This window comes from Cornus florida, unplaced genomic scaffold (genome assembly GCF_030987335.1).
Source record: "Cornus florida cultivar Cherokee Brave unplaced genomic scaffold, ASM3098733v1 CherokeeBrave_3.0.0_Hap2_Chr08, whole genome shotgun sequence".
NCBI lineage: Eukaryota > Viridiplantae > Streptophyta > Magnoliopsida > Cornales > Cornaceae > Cornus > Cornus florida.
The window spans coordinates 98571924-98593304 of record NW_026775578.1 but is presented as its reverse complement, the minus strand read 5'-3'; the positions used below and the strand labels follow the sequence as shown (position 1 = coordinate 98593304).

Sequence of the window (21381 nt, the reverse complement as noted above, 5' to 3'; positions counted from 1 at the left end):
CGGCGAAGGGCAGGAATGATTTTGAGATGAAGGTGAAGGTGGTGGAACAGGCGATCTTGCTGATGTTGAGGTCGCGGAGGGAGAGATTGAGGTTTTGTACAACGGGGAGGAGGCTATCGGAGAGGTCGTCGATGACCATGTTATTCTTTCAACTTCAATTGGCAGATTTAAAAATTATTAAATTTAGCATGGCTAAAGGTTGTGACGAATTAATGAAGATGATAGAGAGAGGATGAGAGAAGAAGATGATGGGGGTGGTGGTCTGTAATGGTGGTAGGAGGAGGTGGCTAGTTGGTGGAGAGGAGAGGAAGGAAGAGATAAGAAAATGAAATTATTATGAGGGTATATAAGTAAATTTATTACAAAATATGTTTAGGAGGGATGAGGGGCAAAATAGGAATAAAAAGGATAAAATCTAATTTTCATATTTATTTTTTGTAAAAAAATGGTAAGAGGGTTTATTTGCATTTTTTTAAAATTTGTGGATTAACATCCATATTTTTTAAAAGTAGAGAGTAGTTTTGCACTAAGTTTTGAGGTTTTTTTGTTTTGTTTTTTTTTTTTTTTTTTTCACTTAACCAATTTTTTTACAGGTTGAATAAAGAAACATAGGTAGCCGGAAGTGTCGGATATTTGCATGTCCACCCACGTTTTCTTTGTTTTTAACTGGGAAGAGAGAGAGAGAGAGAGACAGAGAGAGAGAGGTCGAATGGAGAAGCAGAAGAACAACAGTAACACGCTATGTGACACCGCCCATTCGAATTCCGATCCGTCGGCTCTGGTTCGTGTCTATGCCGATGGGATCTACGATCTCTTCCACTTTGGCCACGCTCGCTCCCTCGAGCAAGCCAAGAAATCGTCTGTCAAACTCTCTCTTTTTTCGGTTCTCTGTATACACGTCTATTCTCTCTTCAATTCTCAATTTATTTTTATTTTTAATTTTTTTTATTATTTGGACTCTATGTTTTTCTGTGTTTTGATCCCTATAATTATTAATTTCTCATGGGGTTGTCTTAATTTAGCGTTTTTTGTTTTTTTACATTGAGATATCCTTTTTATTGCGTCAATTTTTCTTTTTCGGGTGTTGTTTACTGCAGTTATGTGTGCCTTTAGTTTATCGTTGGAACTATAGATGTGTGTGTGTGTGTGTTTCCCCTTTCTATTAACTTGATGGTTAGTGGGTTTTGCTACAGATACTAGGGTCTTCTGTGTGATTGCTCTTTGTTGAAATGGTATATGTTAGTTCAAGGTGTATTTAAGTATTTAAGTGTATACACACACACACACACACATATATATATATATATTCAATTTGTAAAAATCTATTTTTTTGGGCTACATTTGATTGTGCACTTGGATTTTAAATATGGCGTTTTTTTTTTTTTTTTTTAAATTTATTTATATAGGTTCCCAAACACCTACTTGTTGGTTGGATGCTGCAGTGATGAAATTACGCACAAGTATAAGGGCAAGACTGTTATGACAGAATCCGAGCGTTACGAATCCCTTCGTCATTGCAAGTTTGTTTTCTTCAATTGTTCGTCTTAATAGTATTTCCAATCATGTAAAAGGAAACATTTTTTTGCTGATCCTGGATTGTACAGTTCTTACATTAATTGCATTTTTGTAAATAAATGTTGTCAATCACAGATCTCACATTATTATAACTATTATTGTTGTTGTTATCATCATCATCACAAACAGGCATAATTAGGAAAACATATACTTACATCAGTCTCGTTGGCAGTGCATTGGTCACTGATATCTGCTTGATGATTTCAACCAACACCCCCCCCCAAAAAAAAAAAAAAATCTGGTTGATGGAATTTTCCTTTCATAGTATTTTTCTTTTCTTTGTAGTTGGGAAAAAAGGCTTTGTTTTTTGTTGTTGGTGTTGTCTTTTTCTTTCTTCATATTGCTATTGGAAATGTGGCAGGGTTAGAGTAATGAACCTGAGTTTTTTCTGGCAGGTGGGTTGATGAAGTTATTCCAGATGCACCATGGGTGATCACGCCGGAATTTCTTGACGAACACAACATTGATTATGTGGCTCACGATTCCCTTCCGTAAGGAGAACTAACATGGAATTATGCATTTGCATCTGAGATTTTGTATTTGTCCTGGGCTATGTAGTATTGGAGCAATGATAAGGACCATTTTAAACTTTGTACTTGATTTTGTTTATAATTTTTTATTTTCTCCCTTAAGAGAAAAAAATGGTGAAGTTTTTTGTTGATGTGAATTGACGAGTACTATATTTTTCTGTATGGTTGTTTAACACGTCTTTTTTCAATACCATGATATATAGTGTAGCATGTGGATAAAAACAAATCATTTATTTATTTTGCAATGAATGTGTACAGTTATGCTGATGCCAGTGGAGCTGGAAAGGATGTATATGAATTTGTAAGTATAGCTGTTTTATACGTTTTTGCCTCATAGATTTACACTTATTTCTCTTGTTCTCATTTTAATTTTTGTTCGCTCTTTTAATCTCTGTACATCTCATTTCGTTAAGTTCTGAAAATTGCATATTAAACATGTCTCTTCTTGTAGGTAAAAGCCATTGGAAAGTTTAAGGAAACCAAACGGACTGATGGAATTTCTACATCAGACATTATAATGAGGATTGTTAAAGATTATAACCAGTATGTGATGCGTAACTTGGATCGTGGATATACAAGAAAAGAACTCGGTGTTAGCTATGTGAAGGCATGATATATGTTCAACTATGCTTGTGTATCTGTTTTAATTTTGATTAAAATATTTCATATTTTTAATCAAATTTTAGACAATATACTCTCTGAGTGAGGGAACTGGCCTTTAGCTCTTGTTCCATGTAAACAGGAAAAGCGACTGAGGGTGAACATGAGACTGAAGAAACTACAGGAGAAAGTGAAGGAACATCAAGAAAAGGTAGGAGAAAAGGTACGTTTATATGTATAACAAGGACAGTGTTATAATATGTACTAGAGTTAGTACTTTGTTGACTTTATAGTGTATAATATGTTTGGACTTCAAAGTAGACAAGACTTTGTGGAAAGTCGGAAGTTTTCTATGTTAATGACGAGTCTTAGATAATTTTTTTTAACAATATTAACATTTCTCTCTCTCTCTCTCTCTCTCTCTCTCTCTCTATATATATATATATATATATATATATATATATATATATATATCACTTTTAAGGATTTGATAAAGAATGTGATTAAGCTTTGGAAGTTTAATTGTTCTTGGTAAAACTGGAATGAGTTTTATGTTGGAAACAGGATGTTATTGTGTTTTAATTTTCAAGTCTTTAAATAAATCTTTGTCTAACTTCCTGAGATCACATGAAATAAATTGTTTTTGTTGTTCAGCTCATTGAATATCATTTCTTATGTCATACCATGGGTCTTCATGTCTTTTTGCCTATAGTTTTGGTCAACAGTACGAATTACTCCTTATTGCTGGAGCCATCAGCTTCATTGTTCATGACCAAACCATTCTAGCTGTCTTTTTTTATTGTTAATTTTTTTTTTTTTAATTTATATGTTTTTAGTTAATATGCTTCTTGCATCTCTCAAAATGAATTCAACTCCGTTCTATACTTTTCTGTCCCTTTCTTGATCCTTCAATTATTCTAGTCAAACATTATTAATAAAACAAAAATAGCACCAATATTACCATTTTGAGGTTTTTCTATTTATGATGCGCCTTCTTTTATCTTTACTGGTGGTACTATAATACCCTTTTACCAAGATCACTTAGTTTAGATTAAGATATAGAAGATAATAAGAGATACTTGAGGTTTTGTCAGCATTTAGTCTACCCAACACCCTGGATTAACTCACGCTCGGTAATTGTTTTTCTAGGACACCCTTTGTAAACTTAATTCAGAGAAGATTATTTCGTTTCTAGCCATTGCTTAATTTTTTTTTTATTATTATTATTATTTTTTTCTGAGAGATTTATGTAACAAATGTCACCTTGCTTATGCAAGAGGTGCTGGGAAAAGGGGCCTCAAGATTTTTTCTATTCTTATTTATTCTTATTTATTTTTTTTGGGGAACGGGGAGAACTACTATTACCCCAAAATTCAAAGGATGTGTGTTGAAGAAGGTAGCTTTGTTGAGGTTAGTTTTAGGTTTCTTGGCTTATTATGAAACCAGAAACATATTCCAAAATAAAGTTAGTATGTGGATGGTGTTAGTTTCTAGGAATTTCCTTCCTACCTACACTGCTCAAATAATTTTTATAGCCATGTGTGAGGTATAGAGAAATTTCGCATGGGCCTTTGGAGAAACCTCTCATATTAAAATTTCCTTTTTCTATTTTTGGACTGTTTCTTGTGGAGGTTTGAATGGCATTATTGATTGTGTCGTGGTTGAAGCTTTTGGTAGATGGACAATCAATTGAACATATGGGCCTTTACCTAGAATATAATTAGTGTTACGACAAATGCCATGAACCAAGAACAAATCAAGAGTCACGACAGAAAAGTAAACACGACACACACAAAGAACACAAAGATTTATGTGGTTTGGCGTAAGGATTTTACCATGCAATAATCCGGAGGTTACAAGTTTCAGTCCCCAAACCTTAGCGCTCTCTCTTTCTTGCGATTTTCAATGTTCTCCTGTGACACACCCCAAACCCTAAACACCCTTATATACGGGCTCCAAGAGAATTCTATAATTGGGTCCACGGCCTGTAAGAGAAAAAACGGGTCAAAATTTTTTCGGATCAAAGGCGGGTCACATTGCGACTCGGACTGAAACAAAATTTTGGCCATGACATCACAATTAGTGTACATGCTGCCATTTTAGAATGCAAAACGGCCTTTATCTAGAGGTTTATCAATTATCTAGACCTGCTAGCATAAACAAGGTGATGTGAGCCTTCCTTCGAACCCGTCAATCACGTATACAATGGTTCTATTGCAAATCTTTGATTGATAATTAAGGCTTTCTCTAAAATACAAATTATCTATAGTGGCTTAGTGCATGCCAATAGACTTTTTTTTTTTTCCTCCTAAGCAAGATGATGTATATAGATAAAATCAATGAAGTACATGGCCAATCAGAGGCCGCATACGTCCCCTGTACAAAGAAATCAACAGAGAAAATCTCCACTTCCAATAACAAGGGAAGAAGAGATGACTAAAAGGGAACATAATGAGAAACATTGAAAAAAGGAACATCAGCCAAAGTGAACCACATAAGATCCATCACCTCCCACCAAGATAGTTTAGCAACTTCATTAGCTTATTTGATCCCTTGGTCATGAAATCTTGAATTTCTCTCCATCCATATACTCCATAAAACTGTGGAAATAATTTCCGTATACAATCCGTGTATTGTGGACTTAGAATTCAGATTTACAACAACCCAACATGCCAGCAGTAAATTGAGAAATGAAGGCATGTTCCAAGACAAAAGAAGAGAAAACCTGTCCCAAACCTGTCTTAGAAATGGACGCTGGATGAATAGATGATCAGTTGAATCATTAGAAGCATCAAGGCATATATGACTATAAACAGTGATGGTGCCTCTCTTTCTCAGATAAAAAAGAGAGAGATTTATCCTGAAAGGAGAGATAGCAGTATACTGAAACCCTAGGTCTACAACCTTTCCAACACAGAGTAGTGGTCACCTTAGGCTTATGAGTTCTCCAAGAGTTCCAAGCCCTTTTAAAAGTAAAACCATCCTTATCCCACTCCAATTTATCATGACCAGAATAAATAGGAATAGAAAGGATTAAGTTGTTAAACTGCTGCAAAATTGAGGAAGAAGGTGTATGCATCTGCCACCTTCCATTTCTAATCAATGAACTGACATATGCATTCTTTGGAAGATCCAAAACCTTATAGATTGTATGAGTATAAACCTAAATCAAGGTTTTACCATTGCACCATGGATCCAACAATAGTTTCACAGTAGAACCAACACCCAATTTATAAGATATATTCCCTGCTAAGATATGTCTAGTTTCCAAAATAGACTTCCAAATCCTTGAATGAGAGGCAACCGAGACACAAGACCAAAAAAAATCTGGATATTTACTCTTGAACCAAGCAATCCACAAGCAATCTTTAGATCTAACAAAATCCCAAGCCAACTTTGATATAGAGACAGCATTGATATCAGATATTTTTTTGAGTCCTAAACCTCCCTCAGATTTAGGGGTAGTCACAACATCCCATCTGAGGTTGTAAGTCTTTCTGTTTCCATCTGAAGAACCCCAAAGAAAGTCCCTCATCTTCTTCTCAATTGCAATAAATAATAGAGGAAGAAAGATTGAATACAGAACACAAATAGTAGACAAAGGAGTATAGAACAGTCCTAATTAATTCAAGTTTGCCTGCCAAGGACAAATTCAAACCATTCAAAGTACACAGTCTAGAGTTAACTTTGTCCATCAAAGAAGAACATTGAGTTCTAAGAGGGAGTCCTAAGTTAGTAATAGGAAAATTTCCTTGAGGACAACCAAACATAGCTTTAATTCTCCTTTTATTTCTAACAGTGTTTAAAAAGAATATCTGATTCTTTTCCTTTTTTTTTTTTTTTCCTTTGACAAGTAAAGTAAATTTCATTAAAGGCGATCAAGAGGGGAGCACTCCCAAGAACAAAAGACGCCCACAGCGACACTATAATTTCAAACTATCCACAAAATCCAAAAGAATATCCATAGGTGTACAATTCCGCCCATTTACCCAAAAAAAGAGAGAAGAAAGTATGTTAAATTTGAGAGACCAAATAGGGGAATCCTCGCCCTCAAAGTATCTCCTATTCCTCTCACTCCACAAACCCCACCATAGACAAAGGGGAGTGGCCCTCCAAATATCTCTGACTCAGTTCTCCACTGCACACCCTTTCCAAGCCAACATATCAACCGTGGATCCTGAAACAACCCATTGCACACCAAAAGCAACTAAGAACATAGACCACACATCCCTTGCCACAGGGTAGTGCAACAAAAGATGGTTCACCACGATTTGACTTCTCCTTCTTAGGTTGTCTATAGTGAGGATGCTACCAAGAACAACAAACCAAGTGAAGAAAGCGACCTTTAAAGGGGCTTTAGTCCTCCAAATAGCTTTCCAAGAGAAAGTGGGACCTGGAGACTCCATAAGGCTTTAGAAGAAGGACCTGACCTCAAAGACCCCACTCGAATTGCCCACCCACACCATTTTGTCCATACCCACACCCTCCACCACCAGGCTATAGATCAGACCAAGGAAGTCTATAACCTCCTAAAGTTCCCAATCATGGAACTCTCTATGAAACTGCACATCCCAAGTCACCCTGCCATCATCAAGTCGATAATGGTCAACAACCAGAGCATGCTTGTTCATAGAAATTCTGAATAGTCGGGGAAACATACAACTTACAAGCCAGAGCAAAGTCCCAACACCAATGGTCCTCCCAAAAGCTGAGATGCCTCCCACTTCAGACTCTAAATCGGATACGTTTGGAGAACTCATCCCATCCTTTCCGGATGCATTTCGCCAAGAGCCCATACCCGTTGGCAAGCTCACCTCCCTAGACTACCACCCTCCATTTCCTCCCGTAATGGCATGCAATGACACGCCTCCAGAGCTTAGTTCTTTCACCCCCAAATCTCTAGAGCCATTTACCCAACAATGCTTTATTAAACTGCTCTAGCCTTCGGATCCCCAAACCTCCCTTTTTAATAGTGGTGCAGACTCTCTCCCAGTTGACCAAGTGGTATTTGAATTCATCTCCTATACCTGCCCATAAGAAATTCTGCTGAATCTGTTCGAGTCTTTGAACCACTGTCATAGGCATCGGGAAGAGAGACATAAAATAAGTAGGAAGATTCGAAAGGGTGCTCTTCATGAGGGTAATCTTTCACCCTTTCGATAAGTATCGTTTCTTCTAACTTGTGAGCCTCCTCTGAAATCCCTCTACAACTGGATCCCAAACCGAAACCATCCTCGTCGATGCTCCCAAGGGTAGTCCCAAATATGAAATCGGGAAGGTTCCAACACCACACCCCAGGATGTCAGCTAACACATGAATGTGCTCAACCTCCCCAACCGGAACCATCTCACTTTTCCCAATATTTATCTTCAGCCCGGAAACAACTTGAAAGCAAGCCATAATGCATCTCAAAAAACACTAGCATTACAAAAAACAATTGTGTCATCCACAAAGAGCAAGTAAGAAATGGCCAACTGATTCGGGTATCTTCCCACCTTAAAGCCTTGAATGAAGCCTAGCTCCTCCGCCCTTTTCATCAATCTACTAAAAACCTTCGTAACGATAATAAACAAGAAAGGTGAGAAAGTTCCCCTTGGCATACCCTATAGAGCTATCAAATAAACCCACTAGTGAGCCATTCATTAGTAAAGTATGCAGTCGAAATACAATGATAAATCCATGTCCTCCATTTGTACCCAAACCCCATCCTCTCCAACAAATACATTAAGAAATTCCAACAAACATGTTCATATGCTTTTTTGATGTCCAATTTACACACAATCCCCGAATCTCCACTTCTGGATCTAGCCTCGATGCACTTACTAGCAATTAGCACCGAATCCATAATCTGGCCAACAAATGCATTTTGATACTCCGAGATCACTCCATCCAAAACCCCCCTGAGACGAATGGCTAAGACTTTCGCAATAATCTTGTACACAGAGCCAATCAAGCTAATGGGTCTGAATTCCTTGGCCTCAACCGCTCCACCCTTTTTAGGTATAAGGGTAATAAACGATGCATTCAGACTCTTCTCAAAAGAGCCCTTAGAAAAGAAAACACCAACGGCTCCTATCACCCCTGTCTTCACCACCTCCCAATTCTGCTTGACGAAAGCTATCCTGAACCCATCTGGACCAGGCGCTTTGTCCCCATCACAACTCCTCAAAGTTTCCACTGCCTCCTCCTCCCCGAATGGTCTCTTAAGCCACTCTCTATTCTCGCGTGAGATTGTCATGAACATAAGACCATCAAGCAAAGGTCTCCATCTAGCAGTCTCCATAAAGAGCTGCTCATAAAAAGATATGAACCCATTCCGAATGTCCTCCTCTCTGGTTACCATACCCCCATTAAAACGGATTGTCCCAATGTGATTTCCCCTTCTATAGGCATTTGTAAGGCGGTGAAAAAACTTCGTTGCCGGTCACCTTCTTTAAGCCACAAAGTTCTAGACTTCTGTCTCCATGAAATTTCCTCCATCTCCGCAATATTTCCAAAATCAGACTCGCAAACCTCCCTCCTGCTTACCTCCATATCAATGAGTCCCTCCACTCCCTCCTTCCTATCCAAATTTGAGATTTGAGCCAGAAGTCTGTTCTAATGCCATTCAAGGTTGCCAAACACTTCCTTATTCGAGGACTTGATGGCTCCCTTAAGCCGCCTCAATTTGGTTGCAAGTTGTAAGCTTGGGCTGCCCCTAATCTCATACCCAGACCGGCAAACCCTAACTCGTTCTTTAAAGTCCTCAACCCGAAGCCACATGTTTTCGAACCGGAATGGGGCTCTACCTCTCCTCACCCCTCCACAGTCAAGAAGGATAGGAATGTGATCTGAAACTGCACGCACCAAGGCCACCTCAGACACATCTGGGATCTTCTCCTCCAAATCCCTAGAAACTAAAAATCTGTCCAGACGCGATAGGGTAGGGGAATCCCAACCACTGGACCATGTGAACTTGCTTCCCTCCATTGGAACACACACACACACACACCCCCCACGGAACTGACCATCTCCTTCTGACTATACCGAACTCCTCCCACAGCCCTCTTCTCTCCACCTCCCCTCTTGGCCCATACACTCCAGAGAACACCCACTGCTAACCTTCTTCCTCCAGCGCAAACAGAAGAGATAGGGAGTATCTCCCCTTCCACAATCAACCTTCGACACCCACCTTTTATCACATAGAACCACAATGCCTCCCGCAGTCCCCTCCGCATTAATCACCGCCCAATCCACAAATCTACCTCCCCACAAACTTTTTATAACCCTATCTGTTGTGATAGCCTGCTTAGATTCCTGCAAACGCACCACATGAGCCTTCCATTTCCTAATGTAGGCCTTCACTACCTCTCTCTTGTTCGTTGAGGCCCCGAACGTTCCACGACACTATATTGAGCTTCATAGACACACTAAGTCTCTTCCCCTCCCCCTCCCCCCCCTCTCTCCCTTCCCCCACTTCTCTTCTCACTCCCTTCTCCACTCCTCCCTTTAGGAAATGAGAATTTTCGGCTCCCTCTCCCCCTTCCAACAAGGACTAATCTTATGTTTCACCAGTGCCCATTCATCATCCACTGTTTGGAACATATCCTTAACTTGCCTATCTTCCCCAGCACATGACAGCCCCAAACGCTTGCTAACTCCGTCAATACATTCCACGAACCACTCCTCGTTTGAGCCTTCCAAGTTGGTAGCCCACTGCACCTCCCTGATGGCTGCCACAGGAGTGTCAATTCCAATAATGCCAGCTCCACCAATGTCGCAATTCTTCCAAACAGATGGTGGAAGATCAAGAGCAAAACAACTCTCAGTGACAGCCCCGTCTTCATTTCTGGGAGGCAAAGAGCCTTCATCAAACTCCCTAACATCAGACACACAAATAGACAAACCAGATAGGATAGCGAAATGATTCAAAGAAAATGCAATAGCTCTGGAAGTTCTAGTGTGAGCTTGAGAGACAATAAATAGGTCATTTGCAAAACAAATAAATGGGAGATGTTCAGACCTTATTTGATTGCCATAGGAGAAATGTTCAAAGGACCTGTAACAACTTTCTGCTCCGACATATTAGAGAAATACCCTGTTATTAGAGTGAACAACGTAGGTGAAAGTGGACATCCTTGTTGAAGGCATCTCCCAGGTTGAAAGAATCCATAAGGAGAATCATTAATGAGCACCGAATACCAAGCAGATGAGACACATTCCGTCATCCAACTGATCCGTAAAGCACTGAAACCCATTTGATACAGAACCTGCTTGAAGAAATTTCATCTCACTGAGTCATAAGCTTTTTTGATATCTACCTTCATAGCTAACAATTTGGGAGCCCGTCTTGAGTGGAAAAGGTTTGAGAAGTTCTTGGGACATAATAATACTATCTTGGATATTCCTCCCTTTAATGAAAGCAGACTGGTCCACCCCCACTAAACTAGGAATAACAGTGATCTTTTGTTGGAATTAAAGTAAGGAAAGCACTTGAGATAGCTTTAGGCATAACCTTTGAATGAAAGAAAAATTGAAGTTGCAGAGGTAACATCCTTACCCACAATATCCCAGTATTGATGAAAAAACCTTGTTGTGAAGCCATCTTGACGTGGGGATTGTCTGCACCCATTTTCATCACTGCATCCTTAACAATGAGTCCTCTGCACAGGTGACCTTCCTAGGCCGCAACAAATCAAAATTGAAATGTCTATCTTTAGGTTTAGCAAAAAGGTCCTTGTAATAATCAACAATCAAATCCTGCACCCCTCCCTTAATGAGTAACAAGAATGTCATTTTCATCCTCCAAAGCCAGAATGGAGTTGAATGCTCTATGCTGGCTAACTTTCTGATAAAAAAATTTGGTGCTCCCATCATTATCCCTTAACCAAGTACTTCTTGATTTTTTCCAGAGAGCATCTAACCTTATCTGCATCCTCAATAATTGTCCCTTTAGCAATGGATCATAATCAATCCATAATTATCAGATAATCCTGCAGCTGATAACATAACTTTTGTATTGGGAAAGGAAGACCACCAATCTGCATTAGCCGCTGCCCTATCCAGGTTTGCACAAATTCTTATTTGTTTCCTGTTGCTCCAAGTCCAAGAACTATTAATGAAAGGAATTTCTTTCAACTGAGCCTGATCCATAGCCTTATTAAATTCCTGCAGCAATCTCTGAGGCACTCTGTTACCTCCAACTTTATCTGCACTATATAAAATAGCATTCCAGTTCCCTATAGCAGCCCAAGCACCACACACCATAGAAGAATGACGATGAATATCCTCCCAAAGCTTCCTTCTATCAACACTGGTATTAGCAGCATACACACTAATAACATAGAATTTTACTTTAGTTGCCAAGACCACAACTTTCAGAAGCATAGACTGATCTGAAGAGTGAACAATAGAGACAATCAACATTCAGAGGGTTCTAACCAATCCAAATTCTACCATTAGGACGATTCTGATAGTTGTTCCTCCAACACCAAAAGGAATTCAATTCATTCAAAATTCTAGCAAACTTATGTTCTTTAATTATAGTTTTGAATAAACAAACCAAACTCAGGGAAGTATTTGAAAGCCATTTCTTAAGTTGCTTCTGCATATGGGACCTATTCAGATCCCTCATATTCCAACTCCCTATCACTGGGGAAGGCTAGAGGGAGATTGGTCTTCCGAAGCCAACATACTTTTAGTTACTCTCTGAGTAACCTCACCAGTTTTTTTTTCTTTTATTGTTCTTCTTTGAGGAATAAACTTGAGAACAAGGAGGGATAGAAGGGATAATGTCATCACCTATATCAGCAACAGTATCAAATGGATTAGAAACCTCCAGTCCTTCAACTGGCTGGACCTTTCCTGCAATAACAACAGGCTCAATCGGATCACCCTTAGATAAAACATTAGAAACACCCTCTGTCACAATTCAAGGCTCTGAAGATTGGCTCTTTCCTACTACAGTCACAACCTTCATAGTCTCCTTACATGCCGTAACACTCTTATGAAAATAGGCTTAGAAAACCTAGCACATCTGTTGGAAATTGTGTCTCAAATTCCTATTCTAATTAGGTTTATGTTTTAGAGTTAAATTTTATTAGGTAATTTCTTGTTAGACAAGGCTTGGGCTCCAAGGAATTGTAATCCTTGTCCAAGAAGGAATTGGGTTTTGGACTCTGTAATTAGATACTTAGGTTTTGGGTTGAGACTTGTGAGCTTGGGGGAGATGTAGTCTCATGAGGGAGTTGATGGGTAGAGGTAATTTATGAGTTGATGGGTAGAGGTAATTTATGAGTTGGTGGAGTAGGAAAAACACCGGTGGCACTGTCAGCAAGGAGATAGGCTCATGGACTGGTACATTGTGAAAAGGCATGTAAACGGTGTTGGTAGTCTAGTATTGTAATACCTCTACAAATCATAGTGGAATCTCCTCTTATCTGTGGATGTAGGCCTGTTTTGGTTGAACCACATTATATCTTGTGTTTGTGTGTGATGGTTTTGATAGCTTTCTTTAGTTCTCTTTATTCGTGCATTTCCACTGCCCCAACAACATCTTTTTGGAGATTAACAGATTTATTCCACTGTTTTAGAATGATGGGTCATCCTTCATAGTTTATAGGTGTGAACCCTTGACAATACACGCTCCAGATCTTCAACATATTCAAAACAAGAAATGAAAAGGCCATCATTTAGGGAAACAAACTTAAATTCTGCAGCTGGTTTCCATACACGCGAATGGAAGTCTTTCAAGGAAAGGAATATATGGACGTTTACCCAAAACAAACCCTGCAAGAGAATTCTTCCAGTAGTCAACTTCTTCTTCCACATCACCATCATCAATGGATACTTTCTCCACACTTCTGCAATTTGGAACAAACTCCAGATTTGAGAACTCACCCGTAGCAGAACTCTTGAATAAACTGCTCCAACTAGATCGAACAGGAGAACCTACATGGGAAGAACTAGCCCCTATTGGCTCGTTGGGGGAGGGAAGATCCTCCTCCATCATGGAAAACTGAGGTTCAAAAAGAAGTTTTTTTGGGTATTGGCTTACTCAAACCGAGAGCCAAGAGTTATATTTATTTACAAGAATATGGTACAAAGAAAGGAAACCAAATCAAAGCAAAACAGAAAATATACCAAAATCTACGTGATTCCATGATTATGGGGATCTTATCTACCTGATCCCATGATTATAAGAACTTTCATAAGACGCCTAATAAAAGGCTAAAAACAGCTAATAATAATAATAAATAATAATAATAAAGATATTTCAACACTCCCCCCTCAAGGTGGAGTGAAGATATCAATCAAGTCCAGCTTGGTAATTGAGGAATGAAACAAAGATGGACCAACAGATTTGGTGAACACATCGGCCGAACCAAACAAAGCACGGCTTGATAATTCCCGAACGAACCTTCTCTCTGATAAAATGAATGTCCACCTCTATATGTTTAGTCCTTTCGTGAAGAACATAATCTGAAGTAAGCATAATGGCTGACTTATTATCACATAACAAGTCTGAGGACTATTTTTCACCTAGCCCTAGCTCCTCTAAGAAAGATCGAAGCCATAGAATCTCACAGGTACCCTGAGCCATGGCACGATACTCAGCCTCTGCTAAAGATCTCGAAACTACATGTTGCTTCTTACTTTTCCAGAATATAAGATGGTCTTCATAGAAAGTATATAAGCCAGATGTGGAACGTTTGTCAGTCTTGGACCTAGCATAGTCTGCATTACTAAAACAGGATAGCCCAACCTGCCTGCTAGAAAAATAGAATAATCCCAGTCCAGGACAGGACTTAAGATATCGAAGAATATGATATACCGCATCCATATGAGTTGTACGAGGAACATGCATAAACTGGCTTACAACACTAACCGCAAAAGCCAAATCAGACGGGTGTTGGTAAGATAAATCAATCTTCCTACCAAGCATTGATACTGCTAGGGATCAAAACGGAGATCTCCAGACTCAGCCGAGATCTTCAGATTAGGATCCATGGGAGTGGAAGCAGGTTTACACCCAAGGATACCCGTGTCTCGAAGAAGATCCAAGTCATACTTCCTTTGCGATAAAGAGTTACCCTGCTTAGATCTAGCAAGTAACCTCAATTCCCGAGAAATATCTGAGCTGCCCAAGGTCTTTCACATGAAAAGCTTTAGCTAATTAAAGCTTAAAGCAATCCCAGGGATGTCATTCCCAATAATGAGGATATCATCAACATAAACAAGAAGAATGATACATCGACCAGTGGAGGAATGGTGGATAAAACATGTATGATCAGAATGGCATCTAACAAACTCCATGGATAGAATTACGTCATTGTTTTAATCCATACAAAGACTTCTGCAATCAACATACCTTTCAAGCATACTCCCCCTCAACCCGAAAACCAGGTGGAGGATCCATGTAAATAGTCTTAAGAAGATCACCATTAATGAAAGCATTCTTCACATCAAGTTGATGAAGAAGCCAATTGTGAGAGGCAACCAGGGAGACAAGCAAACGAACTGAGGTCAATTTAGCCACTGGAGCGAAGGTATCATTAAAGTCTTTACCAGGAATCTGAGTAAACCCTTTGGCCACCAAATGGGCCTTATATTGATCAATACAGCCATCAGCCAGATATTTAACACTGAATACCCATTTGCAACCAATAGTCTTTTCACCTGGAGGGAGAGATACAAGCTCCCATGTTTCAGTATGCTGCAAAGCATCAATTTCTACCTTCATAGCAGACATCCAATTGGGATTCCGGAGAGCCTCAGACACATTTCTGGGAATGTAAATGGAAATGGAAATGGAATCAAGTTTGCCTAGAAAGGCTCGGTAAGACACTGAAAGACCATCATAAGAGATATATTGCAAAATAGGATGATCAATACTACAAGCGAATGCAAATCCAAATTGAGCAGGGGTTTGCGGTTCCGAGTGGGATACTGAGACTCAAGAACAGGGTCAGGGAAATGTATAGGAGAGAGATGAGATGTACCTGAATCTGAATCTGAGGAGGATGAAGGCAATGGAGGTGGAGCACGAGGGCAACGAGAATAGACCTGCAAAGGGGGCGAGGAAACCACAAGAGAAGACTCTATTGAAAAATAGGAAGAGGACGAGCAAGAGGAGAAGCGTTTTGATCGAGAGTAGAAGTTTCCTACAAGATAGTGTTAAAACCATAAAAAGGGGTATGCTCATGAAAGGTAACATCAAGAGTGATCATGTGTTTGTGTATAGGATCATAACACCGGTAACCTTTTGACATGGAAGAGAATCCTAAAAAGATACATTTAATGGCCTTGTCATCAAGTTTAATACGAGAAGGGCTATGATTCTGAACAAAACATATACATCCAAACTCTCGAGGCATGATGGAAAAAGAGTAATATCAGGCTGAAGCACTTGTAAGGGGGCCTTACCATTTAAGATTCTACTGGGGGTATGATTAATGAGAAAAGTAGCTGTAAGAACCGCCATATGCCAGTATGACACTGGCACATTCATACCACTTAAAAGACATTGAACAACTGACATTAGTTGGTGGTTTTTCCGCTCTACCACACTATTCTATTCAGGGGTATATGGACAAGTAAGCTGATGAAGAATACTCTGTTGGTTAAGTTGAGACCGAAACTCATTGGAAACATATTCACGACTATTATCAGAACTAATATTCCTACCAACAGTTTTATATTGAGTTCTGATCATTTGGACGAATTGAGTGAACAAAGGAAAAACTTAGTTCTAATAATGTAAATATACCCATGTGCAGCGGGAATAATCATCAATGAATGTGACATAATAACGATGCCCCGAAAAAGCAATAACAAGAGAAGGACCTGACACATCAGAATGTATGAGATCAAACATACTAGGTGCATGATGCATATGAGAAATATAATTGGTTCTAGTATGTTTAGAAAGTTCACAAATCTCATATTGAAACTTATTATCCTTACAAGCCATTATTAATGAAGGGAAAAGCAGACATAAATACTGAAAGTTTACATGCCCAAAGCGAGCATGCCATAAAATTAAGTCTGAAAAGAAAAATCATAACACCTAGAAACTGAAAGAACAAAGGCTTGAAGGCTTGAAGGCTTGAAGCAAGTGGAGGAGGTGTCAATGGAAGATCCCTAAAGTAGTAGAGGCCATCGTGCTCATATTCCCTGCCAAAAATCCTCTTTGAACACAAGTCGTGTAAAACACAATAATGAGGAAAGAAAATTACTACTCAGTTTAGTGATTTGGCAAGTTTGCTAACAGATAGAAGATTAAATGCAAAGTTAGGAACATAAAGAACATGTGGCAAAATAATATCAGGGGATAGATGAACATTTCCTTTACTACGAATATTGGTGGTTGGCCCATCGGCTAGACTAACAGAACAGGGGTAATGGGAGTAAAAAATAATGACAACTTACCAGTCGTGTGATCATTAGCTCCGGAATCTAGAATCCAAGTAGGCTTTCCCGCTTTAACATGAAAAGCAGGAGTACCTGTAGCTATAGTAGCCGTGGAAGTAGCAGAGCCAGCCCTGGTAGATAAAGCTCCGAACTGTTCCTGAAGCTGACCAATCTGGGATTGTAATTGATTGAAGTCCTGAAAAGAAGGTCTGGGAGGAGTTGAAGCAAGAGGGATAACAATCTGTGGAGTAGTATACCCACCAATAGTATCGGCTCCTACGGCAGTGTGGCCACCGTAAGGACGATTGCGAGAAAACTTCTACTTTAGCTCGGGATGAAGCTTAAAGCAGCGATCCTTTACATGACCCGTGGCTCCACAATATTGACTAATAACCTTTCCCTCTGAAAGTCTAGAATTAGCAGAAAGAGCTATGTGATCAACTGGAGTTTCTGGTAAAGCTACTGGCTGAGATTTGACGTCTATGCTCCTCATGGTCAACAGTAACGAAAGCATCATATAAATTAGGATAGGAGAGGTGTTTATGATCTTAAGTTCTAAGAGCATCATACTCAGATCATAAACCCATCAAGGTAGGTATGCTGGTGGTCTCTTAACCAAAAGAGTTGCAGCTTCTTCAGAGAAATTGGGGAGAGGTTCTTATTGTGCTAATTCTTCCCACCTAGAGTGGAGGTACCCAAAATACTCTGATACTGACAACTTGAGTGTCCCCTGAGATGCATGAGAAATCTCGAGAAAGATCAAAGATACGAGCGTCATTGCGGGAGTGGGCATACATCTTGTTAAGGGATTGCCATAGATGAAAAACAGAAGTGTGAAACATGAACATCTTAAAGATACGCTCTTCCATTGAGTTGAAGATCTAACCCATAATGGTGCATCTGCCCATGTCCCATGCAATATATTTAGTATCCGTCAGAGTTGAAGAGAGCGGGAGCACATTAGTAACCCTCTACGACGGAGTATGCTGTGCCGAAGATATAGTGTCCTTTTGGCTACTAGAATCACTCATAACACCAAAATAAGGTTGGTCCACACGTCAAAGAGGGAGGAAAGAGAAAAACAAGACCGGGAAAATCGGTGCTTTCCTCCAAATATGATGACGAACAAACACCGGCAGCTCACAAAGGAGAAAAAAAAAAAACACCAAGAGGACCCTTAGGTCATAAACAACCTAAGGGAATTATCCTAAAAAAGGAGTTAAAAACAGAGGGTTACCCCTCGTTGAAGTTCTCCATTCTTAGCACTCTTTTCTGTTGGGTTCTAGGAAGAAATTGTAAATCCTCGGATGAACTTGTAGAGTTTTTGGATTTGTTGAGGGTTTAGAAGCCCTTTTTGGCTTTTCATTCTTTTTTAGGGTTGTGTTCCCCTTTTGAACGCTTTTAATGAATTCTTACTTATAAAAAAAACAAATAGAAATAAGATCTATAAGAGGCATTTCATTACATAAATGACAGCATACATTAGTGTCAACAAAACTATTTTCCATGGTTTCTTCCTTAGTCTTTCCCACTGTGACCATTTTGATTCTATGTATCTCATCACAAGTTTAACTTGGTTCTTATACCCACTTTTTCCTTATTAATTGAAAGTATACCATTTGTGAAAACTTAACATACACCACTTAATATTCCTTTGATGCAGCCTTTCATCTTCATGTTTTCCATGCTAGTCATAACTCCATCACATATATCTTAAATTCTTAATTGGTTCTTCTCTGCTACTATAAGTGAAACCTGGCTGGCTTTGAGGACCACAAAAGGTCACCCATCTGCACAACTGAGCACGTCAGTGAATGACTATTCTTTTAGTGACACAACTGTGACAAGAAGGTGTGATCAAATAAAGGACTCGAGTGATTAGGCAATTAAGTTTGTAAATGAAGCATAATTTTCATTAATGGCCGTTAGCTTTTAGATTGTTGACTGGAGTAGCAGTGGCCCTATTATCGCCCACTAGGCATAATGCACTTTTCTGCACTTGCATTGCAGATTCAGACTGTTGCTAAAACTGCTGGTATGCATCGGAATGAGTGGGTGGAAAATGCTGATCGCTGGGTCGCTGGTTTCCTTGAGATGTTTGAAGAAGGTTGCCATAAAATGGTGAGCAGCTGTGTATAAATAGCACACACACACACACACACACACATGTATATTGATACATATGATTTTAGGATTTTTTATTATTATTTATAGTTGGTGTTGTATTAAAGATGGATTATAATTGGTGTTGTATGATTCTAGGATTACAACTTATATATTTTCCTTTTCTCCACTCTCGTCATTTCACAATATGTTTATCAGGGGACAGCCATCAGGGACCGAATTCAGGAGCGGTTAAGGGGGCAGCAGTCAACATATATGCTGCAAAATGGCAATGATAATGATGATGAAGAAGAATTCTACGATGATGACGATGATTATGATGATGAATATGATGATGATGAATATTATGAGGAAGAATACCATGACCAGGAAGAGAAGAAGTGAACTTGTATTTACCGAAAAAAGAAGTGAACATGTAACCATGCTCACCGTTTCGTAGTATCTACAGCAAGCTGACTGCTGATACTTGTTTGTGGGATTTAGGGTAAGTACTAGAGTTGCTTTGGGAGGTGATTTTGGTTGATGTCATTGCCGGAGGGAGTTTGGACTTGAGTTGGAACTTTTACTTTTGATGGTATATTTTATTTTCTATGTCTCTCTTTACGGTTGTTTGAATCGTGTTTATTGTAATAGGAATACATGAAAATGCTATTGTGTTTTGAAGCAAGTAAAATAACTTAAAGTAGCACTGTGTAGATTTATATATATATATATATGTATGTATATATATATATATTATCTTTTTCTTTGTTTAAAGAAAATTGTATTGATGAAAAGAGAACAAGAGCCCACACAAGGCCCAAAGGGAGTGCCCAGAAGCCAGAGGCCAAAGCAGTGTGAAGACTTGTGTAAGGATGTGTACATTTGTCTCTCAACGCAAATATGTATTGCCTTGAAGCAACTGTTGGATAAAATTGTTCACTTAAATTGATTTTTCTTCTCTCTTTTGATTTCCTCCTTTTGTGCAAGTACTAATGCTTTGAACCCGTGAATGGATTCCAGTTATAATCCTAACCTGACTCGAATAATGATTAAAGTTGAGGTTAATACGCTTTTGATTTCCTTGTCTTTTAGCCAAGTATCTTTTTTGTCATTGACTACTTGTGTTTTGGTTTTAGTTTTAAGTAGTCAATTAGTGAAAAATACCATTTTCTGTGCCCAAGGTTTTTTACCAGTGGTAACATTTTTTTTTTCCTTGTCAATATGTACCGAGTAATAAAATAACATATTCTTGAACAAATCTGAAATCTCATTTGATGATGAGCTAGAAATCCTCATTTTTGTCATTCATATTTTTAAGGGTAAACTATAATGATTTCCCCCCGTTTGTTATTTATTTTTATTATAAAGATCCCCTATGTCACAATTTGTTATAAATTTACTTATTTACCCTCTTTATTATATTGTCAAAAATGTTAAAATATCTGAGAATGTCAAATGGCTATTTTGCCCCCCACATAATTCTTACACAAACCAAAAAAAATTGCTAACTGTTCATAGATATATATATATATATATATATATATTGACGGAAATAATAATATATAATGATTCCGTTACCTTAATAATTCGAATACCAGAAGCACAAGATCTGAAAGCTTGTGTTACGAGCTGTCCCAAAAGCCATTGATCAGTGAAATTCTTTTGCAAACTAACGAAGTTGCTGACCATCTTATATATATATATATATATATATATATATATATATATATATATATATATATATATATATATATATTGACGGAAATAATAATATATAATGATTCCATTACCTCAATAATTCGAATACCGGAAGCACAAGATCTGAAAGCTTGTGTTACGAGCTGTCCCAAAAGCCATTGATCAGTGAAATTCTTTTGCAAACTGACGAAGTTGTTGACCATCTTACTCGTCAATTAAGCGGCTACCAGAGTCCTCTATATCTTTTCCACAATCCAAATCCTAGGGTTGATGGCTACCAGATACAAATAATGTTGAGAGAAAGTAAAACGGGGAAACTTCAAACCCTTTTCTTTTACATCTAATCGCATATATCAGAATTATATAATCAATGTAATTCAATTTGATTTTCATGATTATACCAACCTATGGATGTGATAAGATTCTGTTATCTTATCACTCCGTTATATTTTGAATTCTAAATTTAAAATTCAAATAATGT

General features: G+C 38.5%; 1 protein-coding gene across 2 annotated transcripts; it reads left to right on the top strand.

The window, feature by feature from the left end:
- The first annotated feature begins 630 nt into the window (after window positions 1-630).
- On the top strand, window positions 631-19905 carry LOC132268310 (choline-phosphate cytidylyltransferase 2). 2 transcript variants are annotated; one of them, XM_059769153.1, is made up of 8 exons: window positions 631-858; window positions 1407-1520; window positions 1971-2066; window positions 2364-2406; window positions 2557-2712; window positions 2848-2916; window positions 19107-19217; window positions 19419-19905. In XM_059769153.1, the coding sequence occupies exons 1-8, from the start codon at window positions 638-640 to the stop codon at window positions 19602-19604; spliced, it is 996 nt and encodes a 331-aa protein (XP_059625136.1). In that variant the 5' UTR covers window positions 631-637; the 3' UTR covers window positions 19605-19905. The 2 variants fall into 2 exon arrangements, with proteins under 2 accessions (XP_059625136.1, XP_059625135.1); XM_059769152.1 differs by having other exon boundaries at window positions 632-858; window positions 2848-2928.
- Window positions 19906-21381: the final 1476 nt, after the last annotated feature.